The 23,767-nt window shown below is 42.9% G+C and overlaps 3 protein-coding genes across 12 annotated transcripts in view; 1 reads left to right on the top strand and 2 right to left on the bottom strand.

Moving 5' to 3' along the window:
• LOC125766880 (uncharacterized) overlaps positions 1-10,800 on the bottom strand; it is a 41,197-nt gene extending 30,397 nt beyond the window's left edge. For 2 of the 9 annotated variants that reach the window (XM_049432959.1, XM_049432958.1), the window contains exons 1-2: positions 10,655-10,798; positions 7,196-8,546 (exon numbers count right to left, since the gene is read on the bottom strand). In XM_049432959.1, the coding sequence (XP_049288916.1) occupies positions 7,196-7,632 (437 nt within the window). In that variant the 5' untranslated portion in view covers positions 7,633-8,546; positions 10,655-10,798. Of the gene's footprint in view, positions 1-7,195; positions 8,547-8,636; positions 8,879-9,342; positions 9,790-10,334; positions 10,591-10,654 lie in introns of those variants that run through there. The other 7 variants (XM_049432961.1, XM_049432952.1, XM_049432957.1 and 4 more) reach the window with 7 other exon arrangements.
• Positions 10,801-13,923: 3,123 nt separating this feature from the next.
• LOC125766882 (general transcription factor IIH subunit 1) lies at positions 13,924-18,667 on the bottom strand. Its single transcript, XM_049432963.1, has 5 exons — positions 18,506-18,667; positions 16,623-16,995; positions 15,099-16,553; positions 14,830-15,005; positions 13,924-14,759 (listed from the first exon to the last, which is right to left on the bottom strand). The coding sequence occupies exons 2-5, from the start codon at positions 16,774-16,776 to the stop codon at positions 14,634-14,636; spliced, it is 1,911 nt and encodes a 636-aa protein (XP_049288920.1). The 5' UTR covers positions 16,777-16,995; positions 18,506-18,667; the 3' UTR covers positions 13,924-14,633.
• Positions 18,668-19,241: 574 nt separating this feature from the next.
• LOC125766899 (uncharacterized) lies at positions 19,242-23,751 on the top strand. Of its 2 annotated transcripts, none has more exons than XM_049432997.1 (4): positions 19,242-19,937; positions 21,931-22,333; positions 23,133-23,412; positions 23,485-23,751. In XM_049432997.1, exons 1-4 carry the CDS (start codon positions 19,931-19,933, stop codon positions 23,605-23,607), a joined length of 813 nt encoding a protein of 270 aa, XP_049288954.1. In that variant the 5' UTR covers positions 19,242-19,930; the 3' UTR covers positions 23,608-23,751. The 2 variants fall into 2 exon arrangements, with proteins under 2 accessions (XP_049288954.1, XP_049288955.1); XM_049432998.1 differs by having other exon boundaries at positions 19,243-20,506.
• The last annotated feature ends 16 nt before the right edge of the window (positions 23,752-23,767 follow it).

Raw genomic sequence — 23,767 nt, 5'->3', positions numbered from 1 at the left:
CGACCACGAACCAAATGGCGGTACCGTGAAGCTGCAATAGCGAGCAAGACCATTCCTGAGCACACGCGGCAACCTACCGTGACCTCTTCCCTAGCGTTCCCGCACACCAATGCGGGAGAGATGCTTGCAGCCGGGGTTTGGGCAACAGGTTAAGGCAACTCATCTTTGGGGACACACCACCGACGGCACGTTGGACCCCGAACGATCCACACATGTCAGACGATCGGCAGCGTACAGAAGGCGGTTGAACATCCTTCGTGCGACACACTTGTGCACGTCAAAGATGCAAAACAAATTATGACGCCAGCAGGTAGCGGCAACTATAATCCCCTTAATCTGCTCTTAATGATCTGCCTCCACGCCCATCGGGTACAAGGATAGTACAAACGAAATCGCCTTGACGGAGAGAGGTTGTTTCGTTTGCATTCATCAACTAAAAGATGCCCCGGTGAGGCACGCTTCGTAACGGTTTGGTTTCGTTTGCAAGATGTAGCTTTAAGTTAAGAATGACTACAAAAAACACACGATTGGTCCTAACGTTTCCGCGTACGATACTCAATCACGATCCTTATCAACGATGAGCCACCTTTTTTTTGGGGAGTTGGGGAGACGGAGCCAGATCGTAAATCGCGCTCTATTTTTATAGCATGCCGTCATGGCGTTCTCCTCCATCAGTCATAGCTCTGGCGCCCGGGATTTTGTTGAACACGTGTGGACACATCCACGCGTCAATAAGAAGGTAACTTGGGTTGATACGTGCACAGAAATTGTAAAAAAAACGCTTTAGACAACACTAACCCATTGTGCATTGTTATTTGTCAAACTGCCGTAGACAGAATTGGCATACAATCACTTAACCATATACAGACTTTCCCTACCTTGCGCATTGTCGGGTAAAGAGGTGCGTACCAGAAGATGTGGTCAGACTTTTGAGAAACTTTCGCATATGTAAGCTAATGCTACCGATCGTATTGATAAGTTTTGTTGACTCTGTTAAAGGTGTCTCCCTACAAACAGAGCAGCTGTATATCGGTCTTTATTGACATAGAGTAATATTTCTGCTGCTTCCTCTTCTTCTTCAATCTGCGAGGCGCTTGAGTGGTACTATAGAGAAATCCAACTTCCTGGGCCTTCCCTTATTATTCCACCGTATTGGGCTTTCGGTCCAAAGCCTCCAAGATTTTATCTTCTGGATATTGCGATAACAATTGATGCAAATGTTTTTGGAAATTAGATTTAATTATTACTCGAATTGCTCTAACATTATATACATTTTTGAAGCTGTTCTTTTAAACGTCGTTATATTATTGAGGATATAGTGACTAAAAAAAATCTAAAAAATTCTTAGACGATGTCGTTAGAATCTCTTTCTATAACCTTCTACGAGATAGCGCAAACTTCACAACCAATTGACTTCACAACCATACGCTACCTTACGTCCATTAGCAGTTTCGCATACCTCTAATGCCTCTTCATCTACCCCGTCGTCGCGTCTAACCCACGCAGCGGTTCACTTCACAAATCTTAACTTAAACACCCCTGGTGCAGTTGGTAAATATACGGTAGAGTGTGAAAAAAAAATTGAAAACCAGTTACAAAAAAAAACAACATTACTGCCGAGCTATCAGACGGACGCATTCTTACTCAATAGTTTTCAAAACAGAAACCATTCCGTTCATAACCGATGGGAAAACTTCTCGCTCCCAAAACATGAGCTGGGCTATAATATCACTTTAACAATGTTGCCAGCGAAGGTCAACGTTCTTCTGGTGCCGCAAATCGAGCGATCGGGTCTCGAACAGTTATCAAATTAAAATCAAATAACAAAGCCATTGCACCGTCTATAGGGTGAACTTCTACTTTGGGGAGGGGAGCCACTATCCAAAACGGGAGCAACTATTTGGAGCCGCTCATAAGCAATTGGGGGGTGTTGCAACCGCAACGCCTCGCATACCATGTTACGCCTTGGGTAACTTTGTGGCGAGCCTTAAGACACACATACAAATCTCGCACAAGACGCAATATAAATTGGGATGACCCCAACCAAACGGTTGGCCCTAATAAGGCAATCTAGACATAACCGAATAAAATGAAAGCAAAAAAAAATATACGAATCGTACTAGCCGTTGAGCATTCTTTGTCTGTTCACTCGAATTAGCTTGAGTGGCATCTCTTCTAAAAGACATTCTTCGATGACTCAGACATAGGACGCGCAAATAAAGAAAATTTGCAAACGAGCGGCATAATAGAGGGATGACCACCCCAAAAACCCAACGGCACAATGCAATGCACTCCGCCATTCCGTTGGTATTCATTCTTTGCCATAAAAATGCATTCCCCGTCACTGGCCGCGTAGGGGATGGGGTAAACGCATAAAAGTGACCTGACATCTTCTCGCCCATCTCGGCAATAACATCCTTTCCAAAGCCCTTCCATCATCTATGACTAATCGTGTTACGAGCAAAACAATACAGAAAAAATGTGCCAGTTCGATGGTGAATAGACAAAGCCGCAATGGACAAACGCATTCAGCGGCATTTCCAATCTAACGCCCATTTATGATTTTCAACCTTCTCTCACCCTCTCCCTCTCCTCTTGATGGAGGAGGAATCAATGTTGAGCAGTGGTACACATCACTTCAACCGCCTCCTTCTCTTCCTCTTCCACACGAATGGGGCAATAAAACGCGAACACATTTGCTTGCAACCCAGCAGAGAAGGGTTAAGTTGCTGCAACAACATCTATGTGCAGGGTGCTGCATTTTCTATTCTTACCCAAACGGCTGCATATGATGCTTCCCACACATACACATGCGCGTACATAGAAATATGTCTTGCATCCCACCACGGGGGAAACTGTAACTCTGACTGTTTGCCATCACAGCAAACCAACTAGGTCAGTATCCACGATTCAACAGCTACAGGCACCACCAACTGTCGATATTGTGTAAGCAAAGGATCGCCGTTGGTACCACGCATTCATTCAATCTCCTCCAAATTGAATTTAAAGAGAAAAAAAAACCCTCTATGTCTACGTCTAGCAACTCCAACTCCAAACTCCACACACACATCTGTTATCGCTTAACTGCAGTTACTGCTGGAACTCTTCCACATGACCTAAAGATTCTTCAAGAAAAGAGAGACCTCAGGATGTACTCTCCATTCTCTGGGTTCAAATTCTTGCCCTCAAAGAAACAAAAAACCTCAAACCTATTGCTCCCCGCAGTGAAGGTTGGTCGCATCTTCTTAATTGTTTGTGCACAATAATTGTACAAACCCGAAAGAATGCATCACCAAAAAGCAGTTACGGATGCGTCCCGTCCGGTTGTGGCGATAGACTCAGCAATCCAATGTTTCATCCATTGCTTAAGGTTTCAAAAAGGCGGACAAAGATTCTATTTTTATCAGCCAGTTCAAATGCAACGGAACCTTACCAGACCTCAGCATAAACACTGTGTTCTTCCTCTTTCTCTCTGTCGTCTCTAGTAGCAGTACCAGGGTGCATTCGATGTGGTCTATTTGATCTTGGAAAAAAGCGACATTATGCTAAGTGATAAGGCGTGCGCTATGTAGCGAAGCGAAATTAAATTAAACCTACTTTAAGTATCGTCCCATTTGTGGGAAGGCGTGATGGCGCGTTGGTCTATCGGGAACACCCTTACTGCACAACACCCCGGAGCAACATTTTCAGTGCGACACATGGACTGGAGGACCATTAACCGTCCCCGCGCGTTCATGGGCATTGGAATGCCACCCAAAACCCCTTCTGGACGTATCGCCATTTTTTGTTGGTAGTGCTAGCTGGCCGGGGCTGACATACACAGCAGCACCACACAAAAGAGGGCGTCATTATGGAAGCAAACCCGTAAACACTAAACAGTTGATTGATATTATTAGATGTTTGGGTTGAATTGAGATTCCTCCTCCAGCCAAGTCTTGATTGGAAACGCTCGGTTCTATGGTATGGATTTGCCCTTTTTTCTCTCCTTTGCGGAGGCTAAAACGAACTATTCACACGGTAAGCCTGTTCTACCGTCGAGTGGGCTTATGCTAAGTAGCCAGCTACTCAAGCTAGTCCGCCTTTTCATCAGCTCTCTGTCGCTGAGGAATGGCACCAAGCTTTGACGTATAGTTGAGAACAGGGCTAATCAAGTGGATGGTGCTTTTTTTGTTTTGTACATCTATTCGCAAAGGACGTACTACGCCATTCTTGTCGTCGAAGCCATTAGTTGAGGATATGCAACAGGTGCTTATATAGAACGATAAACTACAGAGTGTTTACATACTAATAAGAATTTAGTTAATACAGTTTTGGAAAAAAACAACGAAATCGTCTATGAAAAATTAAAAAGCACTAAAAATATTATAGCATACAATCACACTTGGGCTGAAACACCAAGAATTAATCATTGAGTGTTTTTGTCAAAAAAAGGTCTTTACACAAAGACCTCTTCTGCAATTAAGGTGACGATTTAGGTTCACAGAGGCTTTCAGTTTTACGATAACGATCGACTCTTAATATTGATTCGAGGAACGAAAAATTTGAGCATGTTATGACATCTTCCACTTTAAGTCAATATCCCAAGGTCTTGTGGAGTCCATGTCTAAAACCAAGTTCTTAGCCGATTTGTTCGCGGACAAGGCTGAAAATTGGAGAATTGACTTCAAAAGTGTTAAATAACAAACAATTGAATAATTTATAACACTTATGGTTAGTATGATACTTTATTGACTTTTGATGTATCACTCATGCATGACATTAAAATAATGAGCCAGTTACTATCTTTTTTTGCAACATAAATCATTGATGCTTTGTCTTTTTATTGGAAATATAATAAACTTCATCTTCATTCTCAACTCCAAAGAATGTCCTTACATAATAATAAATTATCTTTTTTAATGCATAATAAAGGCATCAGTCGCAGGCGCGTACATTGAAGGAAGATGTACAGATAAAGCCTTACCACAAACAGGAAATGACAAAAGGCAAAATTCAATATGTGAATAATAAAATATTACTTTATCTCACGACATCGACAATGCTTGATAAGCCAACATTGTAACGGGAGAACTTTATTGTCTATTTACAATATACAATTTTATACATAAAAATATACATTAAAACATCTCAACAAATTAACAGAACGATGATATGCAACCCGAACGTTTCCATCAGGGTTTTTTGCACCCGAAAAATGTTTCATAACCAATTCCACCGCAAAATTACACCGGAAGTAACATCACCCCACCGGATTACGATACATTCGACACGGTTCCATTTCGCTAGTTCTGAACCCGCACGCCGGGTCCGTTCGTTCAACTTTGGTGCCACTAAAAGCTCTACTAACCATAGACAAGAGACGGCTAAAACTGTTTTTTGTTTGCAAAACGGAACATAGTGAACGGTTTTTTTTCGAAAAGCTTTCGGATCAACACTGTCCTTCAGCAAACACACGAAAGATGCATCTGTGGACAATGCAATTGCCACTTACGTTGATGCACAGAGGCCTCCAACAAGAAGACCTGGGGCTTAGTGATGATTCGATAATGATCACGTATAAGGTGAACCACTACAAGAAAAATATCTCTGGGGGCTTGGTAGGCCAACATCGAAAGCCAAGCGATAACTTTGATTGTTGGAAAAAAAATAGTTGATGGTGAGAAACAAACTGACTGTAAATAAAAAGCGACTGCCGACTGCAACCATTTTTGACGACAATAATATGCTTGCACAATAGTGGCACACGACGACTCTACCGTAAAGGTTACGATGCAGCAGGTGATTGGAAATAATCGTTTCCTTTCGTGACTGTTATTACCACATTTCATGGTTCATAGATGGAATGAAATTCTCCGTTTTTGGATTATTTATTTTACCACAAATTTTACATCACAATCCCGCCATATGGATTAGTAATTCGAATTATGTCTTCACTTTACGCCATGATTCAAGTCCGTATGGTGAGAGAGAAGAAGAAGAAGGAAAAAACTCTTCTCACAATCTCTCTGGTAAAACAAACATGATTCATCACGCAAGATACTACCAATCGGTTTACTGACTATTAAACGGAGCAGTAGATTGGGCGAATGGGTCGCCAATAATGATGCCGCTCTTCCTGCTGACCTGCTGTCTCGGGCAGAACATGACACATAACCAGCTTGTTTATCACACACCGTGACATCCTGTTTATCACTTCCTAATACACACCATATGTACCGTGGAAGACCGTGAAGGCGTACGACCGGCATGTGTGGTCTCCCCATTTTCAACGAACTTCTCGTCGTCCGCTTACCACCCCGCGGGGTCTTTCAACTTTTTTGTACGACATTTCCAACATTGGAAAATTTTGATTTTTCAAAAATGTCTTACAAACAATTGTTTCATGAGTTTAGAAAATACTATTCTTGTGCTAGAATTAGTTATTGATACCTATGCTTTATTTTAAAATAATTATAAAAGCAGACCTCTTTTTTTAAGGAGACCTCTTTGGCCGGTTGATTTCAAATTTAGACCAGCTATTCTTCAGACAACTAGCTAGTATTTGTCGTACGACTTGAATTGAATTCTCTTACTTTTAAAGGCAAAATAATGGCGGCCAAATCACCTTGACTAACTTTAGGTACAGTGTAACGCCGATTATCCGTGCTCATCGGGACCTGGCCCCTGCCGGATAACAGAATATCACGGATAATAGGCACAACTCTTTTTATTTATAAATATTAGAGTTCAATGAGTAATGGGTAGACTTTTTTTTATAAAGCTAGATGCTAATTTTCTTATTTACACTTTGCAAAGTAAAGTTGTTCTTTTTTTTCAAATTTGAGCAAATTATATTGCAGCCCTATTGCAGCTTTTATTTCTTGCCATCATCGGTTTTGCATTTCATATGTCAATTCTCCTTCGGAACTGTCATTTCCGAGCAGCACGGATAATGGGATAGCAGGATAAAAGGTACCCGTGTAATCGGCGCTCCACTGTACATAAAAACTAAATGTTTTACTAGAAAATTACCTATTTTTAATATCTCTGTTTGATCTTTTTATTATACCCGCAACTGAAAAATGTGTCAAAAAATGTCACAATTTGAAATGAAATGTCAAATAATGACAGCTAACAGTAAAACATGCTGTTTCAATCGGGTACAGGGCATAAAAGGACATTTCCGCTACCGTAACAAAATCCCATCGATCCTTACCTGTGAATCTTCTCCTGCTGCTGCACCTCATCGTCGAGGTCCACTATCTGGAACAGTTCCGCCTCACCTTCCCGGCCGAACACACCGCCCGGGATCTTGCGCAGGAACTTCTTCAGTACGCTCGCGATCGTATAAACCGAATAGTTGTCCACATTGACCAGCCGGCCCTGCTGCAGAAAGTGGATCAGCTTCTTCATCGCGCCCTGATTACCGGGCGCCCGGAACACATCCTTCCGGCACGGTGCCTCCTTGTTCAGCTTCAGTATCAGCACCAGCAGCGGCCCGGGGATATCGTTCTTGCACACATCCTCCAACGGTACACCGAACTTTACCTTTTCCAGCCGGTTCGGGTACGGTGTGCCGGGATGGCCGCAGGACGTTACCACACTGCCGAAGGTCGCCGCCCGGCGGTGCATCCGCTGGGCCCAGCTAGACATGTTTCGCTATGTTTGTTTCGTACGTAAAATTCTACGCCCAACCGGGAAATTGCTAACTGCTTCCTCTACGACGTAAAGGGGTTTCCCTCACAACCACGTACGCCAGCTACTTAAAAAGGGTTGATTCTTTTTTCTTTCTTTCTGCAGTTATAGGTAACTGAGCGTTGAAGAATCTGAAATGTTTTCCCTTCCCCTCTCTTCACAACGCACACGAGATTCTTCAAGTTTCAGATTGATAGATTCCTTGATGTGTGTACTTGGATCGCCTATTGCCAAGAACAAGAAAACACGACGCACACGCACGCACGGAATATCATGGGCCGCTCACGCGTGTGATGCCCACACAAAAATCACAAAACACACTCTCCTTCTTGCTTTTGCTTGCTCTCAGTGCGGCTCTTCGAACGCGACTAAACGTCAGCGACACAATGCGTGAGCGACGCCTTTACTCACCATCACAATCGCGCACACGCACACCACCCTACGCGCTTTTCATTTCTTTTTCTGCACTTTCCCCACAGCTGTACGCGAGCTCGTTGCGATAGGAAAGCATAAAACCATCACGGGCAACAACACTTTCCGTACCATTTTCCACTACACACACACACTCTCACATGAACACTGCTTTACCAATTTTCTCACTCTTTTTCGCTCGTTTTTTTTTGGTGGATAGACTCAGCGTTGGGGGATGGTGATGATGACGGAAAAAAACAGTATGTGCATTCGGGTGCACAACCACCAAAACTGTTGTTGGTGGGGTGTATTGTGGGTCTCCTGTATAACTGACAAAACGGGACAAAATTGACAGCGGCCGTTTGTTCCTTTTTCGTATTTCCCAATCCTCCTTTTCCGCTGGATTTAGCAAATTCGCTTCGTTCTCTTCATCCAGGAAGAAACTAGGGAGCAACACTGATCTGTGAAAAAGAAAATGACAAACGATAAAATTTTCCACACCAGACGGACGCTTTTATGCTCTTTACCGACCACATAAGAAAAAGACAAACCGAATAAAACACGATTTTTGCTACCAGTTCTGATGATAAAAAATCACAACGATTTCAAAGCTTCATTTCCAACTAAAACCAACTCCAACCATCCAAGTGGGCCTTGGTTTTTCCATCAATGAAAACCGCACCATACGCTGCGCGCTTTGCTGAGATCATTGTGAGAGATGCGAAAATGATTGAGTGTTTAATTAATGCCGGAACGTGAGAGTGAGAGAACACTAGTGAGACAGCACAGGCATTGATGCGAATACAGCCGGACAGGCGGAAGATTTCATCTCCAAAAAAAACCGTCCACCGTGGAAAAGATGGAAATCATAAAATGGAATCTACACAAGAGGGAAGTGTTTCGTTTAATGGAAAAAAACAAATGGATGCTTCATTTTTTGGGAAAGAACGAGGTGGTAAGATTTTTGTTTTGTAATTTTGATAAAAACACATTTGACATATCCTTCGTCCTTTTTCATATTCGGCGGACCCACAGAGCACCACACACTCACACACCCACACTCTCAGGAAGATGGTGACAAACGAAAAGAATCTGCTGTTTTCTCTGTTTCTCTCGGTCCATTCATCCGTCACTTTTGGTTTTTGACAGCTTCCCGTAGAAAAGCTAGATATACGGATTTACAACAATCACTTAAATTTTCAAATTTGTTGGCAAATTTACGTAAACTGCACAAAACTTAACAAACGGACATATTACCCATCCAGTAATAACGCGTCCCGTCAGCAAACCATGCTTTTTTCCGAGTGGAAAAGTGGACACAACACCCAGCGCTAACCGAGACACGCAGCACAATGAAATAAATACGCGGTCCAATTTTTCACTCTCGCTTTTTCGTGATCAAAATCTCGCTCCTGCTCACAATGCTATCGTGTTTCTCTTTCGCTCCCACAGTTTGCTACTATTTGATACATTTTTCTTCTTTTCACGGGGGTAACTATCCCCAACGCCCAGGGTGGGAGTTGATTCCCTTCTCAATCATTTCCTGATGCATGCAGGGGAGGTGTATCATTTCATCATATTTTCCTGTTTTCACAGGTCACTTTTTCACACAGGAACACACTCGATTGGCAAGGAAAATCCAAAACGGAAGTGCAACCCCGTACGGAACCGTGAAAAACCGGGTAAAAGCACACACACAAAAAAGTGCCCAGATACACACGAAAGAATTTGTGTGTGTTTGTATCGAGCAGAAGAATTGTTCAAACAAAACGGAGACCACCGCCTAGCAGACGCACGGGGACGCACCGAACCGTTCACAAGACCAACCAACAATCTGACTGAATCTCCAAAAAGGCACCAAATCACAGTGAGAGAATTCTCACTCCATCAGGGAAAAAAGGAAAATGTGGCCCAGCGAAGCGACGTTACGCTCGCAACACCCCCACCCCCTTTTTCCTTTCTGCTGTGGCAGCATGCAAAACGGGAGATATATGGCCAAGCAGAACAGAGCACCCCGAACGAAGATTACTTTCTTTTAATCAAATATCAAACTTTTTTTTCCTTCCTAGAAACAGCTCGCCACAATGTTTAAAGCAACGGCTACTTTAATCAAACGTTCTCGAACGAGTTTAGCGTAGGAGATAACGATTCTAACTTCCCGGTAAAGCACACGATTCAGCATTATTAGTGGGAACATAAAGTAAACAGATTTTATGCTTGCTCAGTATGTTGTCGTTGCGTTGTCGTACCACACTTCTGATTCCCCCGGGGGGACACTTCAAGTCACACACAAAAAAAGGAACTCCCATTCATTTGCCAGCATAAACGGTGCCAAAAGTTTTCTGTACAGCTTTCTATTGTTTCCGTTTCTCAGCGTACCAGGCGCCATATTCAACACCGATACATGCCAACAGAAAAGGTAAACCTTCCGTTAATGGAAGGCATCGAACGGGGTTTACACTGCGGTGGTTATTGTTTCGTATAGCTTCGATAAAGTTATGCACTGTAACACCGGTAAATGATTCGATTTTGTACTATTTTCTATCTAAAATTCACAATAAACACGCACCAACCGAGCGACGCTCCGTACGCTACGAAAGATTCCTATTTTATCATGCTGAGTTACCGTGAAGCGTGTTGTTGCGCCCAAGAAGCGTTTACCGGTGAGCGAAAAATAACCCACCAAGCGTATCTCATATTGAAGCGTTTATCGCAGCTTTCTGACGGTTGTCGGAAATATCATTTGCAACACAGTTTGTTTCAACCTTTGTACAGTTTTCAATTAGAAAATAATATAAATATATTAATAATAATAAAATGGAATGAAGTAAATTCTTCGTTGATTTATAGATAAGGGTTGTTTGTATTTGCTCTGCTGGTGTTAACTGCGCCGTTGATTGTTCATTTCCATTTGGGTGAACGTAGCTCAGGATATCAATTTTTTTCTTTCTCAAGCAAGGTTGCAAATACATGAAGCGAAGTTTAGGCGGAGCGAGTAAAACGCACCTATCGATTTTGATAAAACGTCGGTCAAACAGGCGAGTAAAACGCGCCTCATGTATGGACCTAACCGCGTACGCAGTGTCAATAGCTAAAGAAAATCTGTTTACTGCAGTTATAAACTTATTCATTTTGTATTTTTAAGTCCTTTTAGCGAAATCTTTATGGTTTGGTACTTCCTAACCAGAAAATCATCAATAAAATTGTAAACAACTCTGCAATGCCACCGATCGCGCTACCGAGTAAACGCAGAGTTGCTGCACTTCAACAACTCTGCGGAAACGCGGGCGCGATAGCAGGCGCGGCAAATTTGACACCTGAACTGGGCTAAATTTGGTATAAACTAGCCGCGTATTACTCGCTCCGCGTAAATCTCGCTTCGTCTATTTCCAACCTAACGTTTTTTTTTTTAAATAAAATACAAATGTAAGTGTTTTTTTCTTGTTGTGAGATAAATTACAGCATTCAGCATTCTCCTTCTTGGCCTGCTGAGGATAGAGCAAGTCGCGAAGACGTGGTCAGGTCTCCAATCCGTTTCCAGGAATCTCGGTCTAAGACTGCAGTGCTCGGTTCACAGCTACATCCGTTCTCCGACAGGTTCGACTCTTCCTTATCCAGCCAATGAGCTCGCTGTGCTCCTCTACGTCTCAAGCCAAACGGGTTGCTGACGATCATCTTCCTAGTAGGGCATGAGGCTGACAGCCTCATCACTTGCCCCAGCCATCGTATCCTTCCAGGTTTGACAATCTTAAGGATATCTGCTGCGCCAAATAGCTCAGCCTGGTCGTGATTCATTCTCCTTCACCACACGCTCTGCTTGTACACATCGCCAAAGGTAGTCCTCGTACCCGTAATAAGAATTACAGTAGATTAAATAATAAACCTGAGTATGTAGATATTAAGAAAAAAAAAAGTCAAATAAAGCTAGAAATGGCATATTATCCCCACTGCAGGTGGTAGAACGCAGTAAAACGCAGTTAAGTAAAGCGGGATGAATTCCAATTAACTTATTATTCTGTTAGATTCTTTCAGTTTTTTTAAAATAAATTTCGTTGCATTGTTTGTTAACTTTTTTGGCTAAAGTCTGAAACACGACCCCCCCCCCCCCACTCACGGTCACTCATCTCCGTGTCAATTTTTCGTACAGGGTGGTTCGGAGACTATGCAATGTGGCCTGAATTTGATTTTTTTTACAATTACTATTAAATTGTAAGGAGGTTTTCGCATAGTGAAAAGTGATTTATTCATCGAGGAACCAAGTTCCATACGCTGTTTGTGAAACCGTAAAATTTTCCTCATTTTTGGCCCAACTTTGCCCCATAGCTCCGCCGGTATCCAAGATATCGCCAAACTTTCTTCTGGCCATGGCTAGATGGCACTTGTGGCTAGATTTCGCCCATGCACCACTAATCGCTACCATGTCTGTGGCCGGAGCTATTCGCGAAAGCTCCAACGGACCGCCAATCTTTGACCTATGGTCGATAGATGGCACCAAATGCTACATTTTCTTCTTCAACGGCCATGCCCTCAGGTGTCTGTGTCTCGAAACATAATTAAAAAAACACGCAACCGATTTCGAACCACCCTGCACGAAAAAAGACACTCAAATGAGTGCCCGTGAGTGGGGGGGGTCGTGTTTCAGACTTTAGCCACTTTTTTGACGTTGTTAAGGCTGGTGTCATTGCTCGGTCGTATACGATTTTATCGTACGACCAAATTGCAAGGGGTGTCATTGCTCGTACGATTTGGTCGTACGATTTTTTTTTGAATTGGCAGTTAAAACAATTTGTTTACATGAACGCCGAGAAAATAACACCTATTTCGCGTTTATACAAGCGAGTTCAACTTGTTGCAAGCGACCGTGCAACCAAATCAAAATCATTTGATTTGGTCGTACGACCAAATTGGCCTTGCAGCCTTATCTGTCAAATCCCATACATTTGCCTTGCAACTAGTCGTATACGACCGAGCAATGACACCAGCCTAAATAATGCTTGTATTCTTTGTTACTTGGGGAACGAACTCACCAATGAAAAGGTAACTCATTTTTGACATATTTTTGACAGTTCCCAATGCTTTATATAAATGAACCGTTAATATTGCACTTTCTAGTTTGTTTCATAATTTAAGGATTATAAATATTTCTTTAAAATGTTGTACTACTAAAACGTTCCTAACAGCCCTTAATCTTCGTCAAGAGTTGATTGTTGAACGATTTTAATGTATTGTTACGCTTTTGTCGATGGTGAAAATGTAAAAATATTTTACTTTATTAACTACTGTTACTACAATCCATCACACACATCGTTTAGCTTAAATTAATGCGTAAAGTGTTGTTTTCTTTTTTCTCATCAAAATTTTAATGATTATTTTAAGTTTTTCATGTTATTGTTTTGTTTCCTATACTGTATACATCTAGCCACTGCAAAACAATAGATAAGATTTTTGTGTTAGTTTTATCAGTACTCTCATTTTACATCAATGGGCACACATTTCACATTCTTCGTTTATTGTGTTATTTTTTAAACTTTCTTTTCAGCAAATTTCACACGTGCAACATTTCAGCGCCTTATCATATTCGCCATCACATCATTTTTCGTTTAGAATCAAGATTTTGTCCACGCGAAACACAAACAAAAAAGAAACCTTTGCCCCGTAGAATATGAAAACGTATTAAATTCTACCAACATGCATCCTAGTTGTCTGTTGTCTTTGTACTTAGGCAACACAGCAAACGATCGCAATATCTTATCGATGCGGACGAGGGTAGTGAACGGAACACGAAAGCAATTCGGTAGACATTTCTAAGACATTACAAACCAAGGATACTAATTGTCGTTTGTTCGTAGATGATATGAATATATTTCATGATCTTTGAAGTAATTGATTCTTGACAAGTTGGCGCATTTAAAACCGTTCCTGCATTTCCATTTCCCCTCCTATCGACATATTCCCACGGTGCCTCATTAATACTAAACTCCCTTTTTGCGGTTAAACCCTTCTAACCCGTTTGCTCGCGTTGTGTGCGATCCTCAATCAAGACGGGATTCCCATAGGCCACACGTTGTTAAACAATCAACATTCACATATTTCTGTCGGCATGCATTCGCTTTTTATTTGGTGCATGTACACAATCGAACCAAGCCGATAAAGGATTGGGACACACCCTCATCACTTCTCTCCCCTCCCCATGTGCGCATCTTCACTTCAGATCCGTTTTAGGGATTCCAAAGAATCGAAACAAACAAAAATTAATTCCCCTCCTTTTGGCTTGGTAATATACTCTAATTTTAGCTTTATGCACTATACACATCAATATTGAACAAAAAAAAACAGGACGAATACGGCGGCGAGGACGATGCAGAGACGACAATGGTGGAAATGATGACAAAGGAAACGAGCAGGAGATGCAATTTGCCATCGATTCTTTAGCGAAAAGGTAACAAACGGATTGTTGGTGCTGATAATGGCGCCGCGGCAATGTGATGATAGTGTACAGACTATCCCCCAAAAGCCTGTCCCCGCTAGTGGAGCATCGGAGAGCAGTGCTACCTGTGCGTACGACGATGCCGATCCTGCCAAATCGCGTACTTCCGATTGGCCGACTGGAGCAATTGATTCAAATGCTGCGTTAGCGAGGAACCCAATGGCAACAGTTCTCTCATGGCACGATCCTACAAAAAAAGCATTAACAAAATTATAACGGCAATGAGACCAAAAAAGAATGGCTAACAAGACACATACCTCAAAGGGTTTCAATTTGACCATCGCGAAGCGTTGCAATATATCGTGCATGCGGGTTGCCTCCGACTCTAGCTGTGGCGTAGTTGGTGGGAAACATTTCCAAAACTCCTTCAGCAATTCCAGCAACGATAGATAAAGGTTACGCACTTCCTTCTCTATATCCGGAGGCACAAGTTCTGCAATGGGAAAAGGGAGAAAGAGAATTATGAGTGACATCTGAGGAAATAGTGGAAATAGTAGTGAGTGAGGGAGTTTCTGGTAATACTTACGGGCAAGGCTTTGTTCCTGGAATCCTCTCATGAGCGCACCACCCGGGCTGAGATCGCCGAGCGCACTGACTGCAGCAGCCGGACTGACCAGCAGCTTATGGGGCGTTCGATTACTCCACGTCCCATTGGCCGCCTCTAGGATCATTGCATGAGTCGTTTCGAAATCATGCAAACTGGCCGACCCTTCCCCATGCTGATTGGTGGACAGTGATGAATCGTGACCACTACCACCGGCCGGTACCGGCCCATGAAGGTAACGTTCGATTTTGGTCAAATTCAGCTGCTTCACACGCGTCCGCTCATCCTCTTCACCTTCCAGATCGTCGTAGGTAATTTTCGCTTGAATCCGAGCCTTCTTCATCGTCGGCTCGACAAACGCCCCGTTCGCTCCCGTGCTGGTCCCATTACTCTTGTGCTCCATTGTGGTCCCACCGTTCGCAAGGTGCTGCTGCTGCTGATCGTGCGTTCTTTTCTCTTTCTTGCTGTATCCATTCACCGTGTTGTTGTTGTTGTTACTTCCATCGGTCGGCTGTGAGCTGTTGTTGCTATTCGCTTTCCCGTTGGCAGTAACCGTCGCACCGTTGGTGGATGAATCATTGACCGGTGTAGCGGACAGTATGGAACCGATGCCACAGTTTAACGTTTTCACATCGGTACATGTTTTTAGCACGGAAAATGAATGTTGATTAAAACGCTTGATCATGCTCTGATGCACGATGTTGCCACTGTTTACCGTCTGCTGCTTGGCAGTGGCCGAACTGCAAAATCCATCCTCAAGCGTATTATCTTCGAACGCCCGTATATCCAGCAGCGGATCGCCGAGATTCTCCTGCACCGATTGGCGCAGCTGCTGATCGTCGATCTTACCGCACTCGGTGAAAATATCTTTGGTGCCGCCCGCCACGATACGGTCCCGATGGAAGTAGTGCGATTGAAAAAACTTTGTCCAAAACTCGGCCTCGGTCATCTTGGCCGGCACATGCTCGGTGTGTTTTCGCTTCACAGCCGGATACGTTTTGAAGATGCATTCGATAATGTCGGCTGTTAGATTGTACCGCAATCCATTGCACCCATCCGTTTGCGGTTTGATGTCGGCCAGAAACGCACCAGACACACCGATATCTTGCTTTACCGTTTGCTCCTTGTTCATGTAATCCTTGGCATGGCGGGCCCAAAACTCTTCGCTCGTCAACACCTGCGTTATGACCAGATCTTTGTACAGCTGCAACAGTGACGGATTCTCCGTCAGGATGCGATTCTTTTCCTCCAGCTCCTTGTCGATCTTGCGTCGAAAGTTTGGCAGCAGCTGTTGCAACAGCTCCTTCACCTTATCACGGTCGGCCATCTGTGCCTGCGGTCCGAGCCGGTTAACGAAGTGAAACGTCGAACTGTTGCCATCGTGCAGTACGACCTGGAGCTGTACCTTCGGTTTACCTTCGGGTGAAATTTTTTGCACTAAAAACAAAGCACACAAAGCGTTTATTAGTAAGTTGAAACCGGATGGACACAAGAGGAAATACATACTTTTAATATCCTGGAAACGATGTGATACTGCAACGGTGTCGCGATGCTCAGCAATCCATGCGATTCGTTCGTTCATCACGTAAAGCGTCCCATCGCCCTTCTTAAACCGAACTTCTCCCATCTGAAGCAATACGTCCTCCCGTGTGGTAGTCATTGTGTGAGTTTTTCGATAGTTTACTACACACACACACACTCTATAACAAACCCCCGCGAAGCAGAGCAAACTCGTGATGCGACTTTTAAAGCCGCAGATCTAATTAATGCGGAGGCAATGCTTGTCGGCAAGGCAACAGAATTAGGGCACTTTTCTATTGACCACAGTAATGATTGATATTGTATCGCTCCTATGGAGGATGGAATTGGAATGAACAGTCTAAAACGAAAGAAATAACCATAATTAATAATTTTCTGCAGATATTAGAACATGTTGAAATCTCGGAACGAAATCGTTAAATAACGAAGTCAAAAAAGGGGGAAAAATCGTCGACTCCTAAGATTAATCTAACACTAAATCTTATCAACCTTATATTGCTACATCACTATATTGACAGTGCCCAATCGGTTTCATTGAGAAAGTAAAACCAATTGACTTTACAATTTCATCACATATTTTCACCAAGTTTTTGAATAGAACTGAATTGTATTTTTTTAATAAAAAATGTATCGTTTATAAGATGAACGTTTTTCCCCCCCAATCGGCTACATACGGGTACAGTAATTACGCCGATCAGTAGATCAGAATTGCATTTCCTCTGCAAAAGCGGATTGATGGTGAGAGAACGAGACCGAAAGTAGCAAGAAGAAGACATTCTCAATCATCCCCAATACATGGTACGGAAATTAACCCCTATCTCGTATGCATAGCCACGCACACACGCACACGCTTACAACTAGGATCGGGGTAGCGGATGCATGAATCATGATTACAAAAAATCAAGAACAAATGCAAAATTAAAAAGTTCTTTGTTAAATCCATCCACTGCATCGAGCTGATGTGTGTGTGTGTGTGCAAAAGTTAAAACTATTTTTGTTAGAGCGTATTTTCATCAGATGAATGTTATCTTTTACGTAAAAAAATGTTATATCATGATTATTTGGCTATCATTAATTTTACATCAAATAAAAATGTGTTTTATAAAACGCAACCAAACCTCCCAATTGGTACACTTTCCCTGTAGGCCTACTTTTATTAAAAGTTTTTTTTTTGCTGTTCATACATGTTACCATAGTTCGCGAACGGGGATGCACACCCCACCACGAAAAGTCATGATAGCCTTCATCTTTTTCAACGCCACACACCATCATCAGCCATTTACATAGCAACATAGTTAGCGAGAGAGATGCCACTTCTGATAATCGACACCATTACGATACACTTCTCAGGAGTACACACGCTGAAGCGGAAGCAAACGAGCATCACTTTTTCCAACTACGCGTTTAAAATATAAATTTTTTCCCCTTTTTATTTCCAGTTCGTTCCTTTCACTGCAATTTTCCTACCAAGTTCCATGGTAAAAAGTGAGCTTAACGACACATGATTAAGTTTAGATTTATTAGCGTTCATTGCCATTTGTGTAAAAAAAAATTATAGTAAAATGCGACGAAATTCATATCACTCGTATCACCACACAACGGAACCAGCAGGATCCCTGGTACAAAAGCGCCAGTCCACCCTACTGGACCGTTCCTATACTGTAACACCGCCAGACGACATAGGTATGACGGCACTACGGGGTTCATTGGACGGTTCTGGAAAATCCGCTCGATGCTACTTTTGGCCGCAAAACGATCCGAAATTTGCACAAACTCCATCGTTCACCCGTTCACAGACCATTCCAATGCATTTCTACGCAAAAACCAGCCCGAAAGCACCCGGTTTTTACCTGATTTCCGACGCGTTTCTACGGAGCGCCTATTCCATGATGTTCTACCGCCGCCATGTGCAATTTCGTTCGACAGGAACATTTTCATTTCATTGCCGCAACACCACATAATCACATCGCACACCGTTGTCGCTAGTATTCAGGAAATATTTTTCATGGTAAATTTAGACTGGTTCCCCAAGCATCTCGGCTGCCCGGTGCGCATAAGTGACAGCTGTCGGTTCGTTGCCCGATTCCCCAAGCGCATATGTGACAGTTGACGGATGGACGTCAAATTTTCAATGCGCGCAGTTCAAACAACCGTCGCTTAACGACACGCTATTTGATACAAAAAAGTTAAATAAAAATTAAAATGAAGAAATAACAATTAAAATTTGTATATCCCTTTCCAAATAGATTAAAACGTTTGATAGCATTTTTAGGTAAATTGTACGATAGGAAGAATCAGTTTCATAATTTTGTTTTGAAGAATCAGTTATGAAGAATCAATTCATTGGTATAAAATTCTATATTTTTGGTGATTATAATTACCTTTCATCAAATCCACCTAATGTCACGGAGTTCTTGTTACCAAACTAAAATAAATAAAAGAAAATATGTTCATATTCATGACATGCTGCAGCGCCTACGCTGTTTAGGGGCTGTATAAAAGCTTAACCAAGTTTTATGCTGTTTTGGTCTGTTAGCATTGCGTACAGTGGATTAACTGAGATGTGTATCTCCTTTACAGCACGTTCGCAACAGTCCACCCATATTTTTATTTTACACAGGATCGTCGTTGCGTATCGATTTGCGCGTACACCAAAATCATCTGTTTCAAACGCTCGAACCACAGCCAAGCGAAAAAGCTAACATTCCCGCGGTCCCCTAAGCAGAGCTCGGTACCGCAAATAGAAGGTTCTGCAAATGGAAACCGCGAGGAAAAAAGTAGGCGAAGGACACCAAAGGACATATTCTTTCGCCAAGCCATTCCTTTGCACGCGTACAAACAAACATCGACCGCGACAATATGGGTCCTTCTTATGGGTGGTTGCAACAATGTTTACATTTCACACGCTACCTGTGCCCCGGACCTAGCTTCCGAATGAATTTTATGGACTTTTATAGCATTTTTTCCTTTCGTCTTCCCGTTTTCGCCCTTCATCGGGCAGCGCATCGAAGCAACAAAGCAAAAAACTGTTGCACGCCCAACCGAAAAAAGCACGGTTGCGCGAATCAGAATTGATTGTGATTTTTGCTTGACCGGACGGAAAATCGTTCAACGCTCGATAGAACCACGTGCGAAGCGATGAGTTAATTGTACCTTTTTTTTGCTTGGTGCGACAGTTGGTGAAAGTGATACGATCAGCAAAAATTCAAACGCAGACCTAACCTGGTTCTAGTTTTACACTAAATCACTCCTCAAACTCCTCGTGCGCCGCAGTAATGGAAGGTAAAAGATAGTAAAATTCGTCGAGAAAATTAGCATTTCTCCCCGAGGGCGAAAATCGAGCGACAACAAAGAGCAAATTGTCCTTTTTGGGTTGCAAATTAACAAACTGGTAGATGTTATCATCATCGTCATAAAGTTCTAATGTCGCTGACTCATGCTTCAGCAAGCTCATAACTTTACTCGCCACGGAAAAGCTAATTGGTGCAGGTCTAATTACCATAATCTGTCGTCTGTGCTTTTAGCTGTCCGGACTTTTATTCCGGAGACTACTTCGATCGAAGTGATGCGTGTCCGTTGGGTGAATCAGCAATGCTAGTAGTAGTAGTAGTAGTAGCGGTAGTGGTAGTAGGCTTTGCCTAAACGAGCTTCCAGCCATCAGTGAGAAGAGGGCATGAGAATGAAAACCCCAAATTGAATATGATAACAAGCAGTTTTCGGAGTGGAAGAAGCGAAAATGGTCGGTGGAATCTTCCACGATTGTTTGTTGGTTTAAAAAAACGCACAAACAATCCACAAATCCAATTCCCGCTAACTACTACAAAGCGTGCGAAAGTGTGAAGAAACCCACAGTGAGGAGCTTTTCATATTCTTAGGCATTCTTGGTTCCGGTTTTGTTTTCCCCCTTTCCAAAACGGTCGATTTCGCCAACAAGTTTTCACCAGCAAGTAGTTTCCGATTGTCACGCGACGCGAATCGTGAGTTGGTGGGCAACCAGCCAGCTTTGCTTCCGGTTATTGAGCCACGCTGCTAGTTATGAAGCTATAAATCTTAAGACATTAATGGTTTTGGGAATCGAAAATGTCCCACAGAAATACATGTGGTGGAAATACACATGTTTAAGAAGGCACCTATCCTAACGTAAGGGACAATAAATTCCTTCCGTAGGCTGACGAACTAGCTGCTGGATTATGTTGTTGGAAAACCCACAAATCTTCCCCTAAATAAAAAATAGATCCGAGAACCATTTTAAAAGACATTGAAGAGTATTTGAAACATTCACCTTCTTCAATACTACTTATGTACATCCTTAGGACATAAAAAATGTACTGAAGCATCTCATTAATCAATCAAATTGATTGTCCTACTCTTATCCGATTCGGGCTTAGTCCCTCGAAAAAAGAAAAGAAAAGATATCCAAATGAAACCCTTTCCTTCGTACGTCCTTTCTCATTTGAGTTCCCTTTTCGAACAGACACAATTTATGAGCCAATCATTTGTCCTTTCGTTCAATATTTGCAGTTCCGATTGACAGTCGGATTCAAATTTCGATCAGATTTTCCATTCCTTTACCCCGCACCGAAGCCCGATTTCTTCATTGTAAAGAAGAAAAAGGAAATGGTTTTGATTGAGTTAAGCTTTTGGGGAAAATAAATCACACCAATAAAATACTCCTCCTACCGGTTGGGAACTCAAAATGCTTTTGTTTCTTTTGCTGTGGGGAAAGAGGCAACAGCACATCTTTCACCTCATCCCTTTTTGGTTCCTTACAATCTATGCAAACTCGACATGCCTCATGTTTACTTTGGGATCCCCGAACTGCCGTTTTCCCCTCAACGACTTTCCAGGCGGCACGTGCTTTATCTATGTCGTTGGTTTTCTCCTCGGGGAGCTGAAGTAATGCGCTTTATAGCCGGTAGAGTTTTTAGGAGCCAAGACTTAACCGCTTGCCATCGGAGTGCCACAGTTTGATTAGAGCGCTCGGTGTGGAAACATATATCCAAACGGAACGGATCGTCTACGGGTGTAGTTCGCTTTAAGATGATCGAAATGAACGAGTTCTCGCGTTTGCTCCTTCGGGAAGCACGCAAGGAGTATCAGCTTATTCTGAGACGCTGCAATGATTTCGGTGGGAAACGTCGTGAGTGGTGTGATCTTACAAATTTTTTTCCTTCCGGAAAGCGAGAAAAATGAAGATCGCACCACTTGCAAAGAACCAGTGATGAATAGAGTTCGAGCAGAGTGTGGCGTTAAATGTTTGCAGTATCCTCCTCAGGTTTCGAGTACGTCATCCAGCGTCCACCTCAGGCAAGGATATGCTTCGGTTCCAGCATCGAGAGAGAAGCGGTACCCCTGCGAGGACCAGCCATGAGTGCGATGATGCACCGGCACCAACCGGAGCTGTTGGGAGAAAATCTTGCACCAGGTTGTCATAACATCGGCTACGATTCAGGAACACCGGAAGCACATCCGGCATTACGCAAACGCATCAGTCGTAAGGGGTATGGACCACTGGCTGCCACTAGTGTGCGGTTTAACTTTGAGGAGGTGAGCAACAGTCCGGGTGTGGGAGATTACGAGCTGGCAGCACGCAAGCAATCAAAACCGAAACAGTCGGCCAAACCTTTTGGCAGTGGAACGGACGAACGTACGAAGGATCATTCGCTTGCGTATCCTGGGTAAGTCGATAAAGATCTTTATCTGTGAACTATAACACAAACTTCAGTAAAAGGACCTCTGGATATATCCGAGCTTTTCCAACACCTCGTCCTTGTGACATCTTGGCGTATAAGACTTAGGACATTACTCCATTAATCGAGATCCTAATAGACGTTTCTGCGTCTGCTGCTTATTTCCTGGGATCTTACACCCGGAACGACCATTCCACCTAAATTTTGGCATGGATACTTTTTCAAAAGCTTTAAAGCCATCAATATGTCATATCGTCCTTCATGAAGTTCGCTTCTGGGAGTCGCTTTTGGAGCATAAGTTTAGACAAATAATGCCTACCCCAAGCTAAACCTAAAATTTGGCCTCTTTCAATATAGATCATTTGAAACCAGAGCAGGGAGAGTTTTAGCCTCCAATCCCAGACTCTTGGTGTATTGTCTCGCAAACCCAATGTGATTGCAGTACATCCTCAATCTCCAAGACCTGAAAAGAGTCTGTTTAACTACTCACGATTAAGTGCATTCATCAGACAATCAATTATGAAGGCTGTTATGACACACGAGCCATATTTTCACGACTTTTGGAGCTTTAACTATACACATAATTCAAAAAGGACTCTACGACTAGGGCTGTCTGGTGTCATTCTAATAGCATGATCAAACCCTTCCCCGTACTTTCGAATCTCATTTCGTTGCGCAATATTGAGACCATCGTACAACTTCTTTAGCTCATCATTAGAACGGCATATCCATTGACCTTGGGATTCTTATCTCAAACGATCTCTCTCTTCTTCCACCATTGTAACAGCGTTGGAACATATATCTTCAAAACGCGAAAGGATATTCGGCATCATTCGTTTGGAGGCACTATTAAAATTATGCCCGCTGCAAGGACAATCTGCAAGACGGAAAATTTCGACCGTTGCCAACGGTGTGACGAACGGCCGGAAGTAGACTATTGGAAGAATCTTCGAACGGAGCGCTGTCTATGTCGGCGCTGTATGGTGAAAGAACTCGAGGAAGCACGGTGCCATTCGAAGAACAAATCCGAACAGACGCAACGCACGGAAACATTGAAGGAATATAAGGTAAGACAGTACCGGCAAAGGTAGCTCACTGGTACACACATATTGTACGGGACTTTCCTTTTTCCTTTACAGCGTGTACGACACTGTGCGTATTACCATCGGCATGATAAGACCAGTGCAGCGATACAATTCATTAGTAACAAGCAGTTGAAGCGAAAGTTTCGCTTGGAAAATTATCTCTCGATGTTTGAATAGAACGTTCTAAGCGCGACTAATCCAAATGGGTCGATTATTGTACGGTTTTGGGACTGATGACCTTGTTGCCATGTGTTCGGCATGTTCGGCATGTTCGGCCATGTGTTCGGCGAGTAATAAATTCTTTCCTCAAATCGCGCGTAATGGACAGAGTACACAA

This window comes from Anopheles funestus, chromosome 3RL (assembly GCF_943734845.2).
Source record: "Anopheles funestus chromosome 3RL, idAnoFuneDA-416_04, whole genome shotgun sequence".
Taxonomy (NCBI): Eukaryota; Metazoa; Arthropoda; class Insecta; order Diptera; family Culicidae; genus Anopheles; species Anopheles funestus.
Note: the sequence above shows the minus strand (reverse complement) of the source record. Positions and strands in the feature narration are given on the sequence as shown.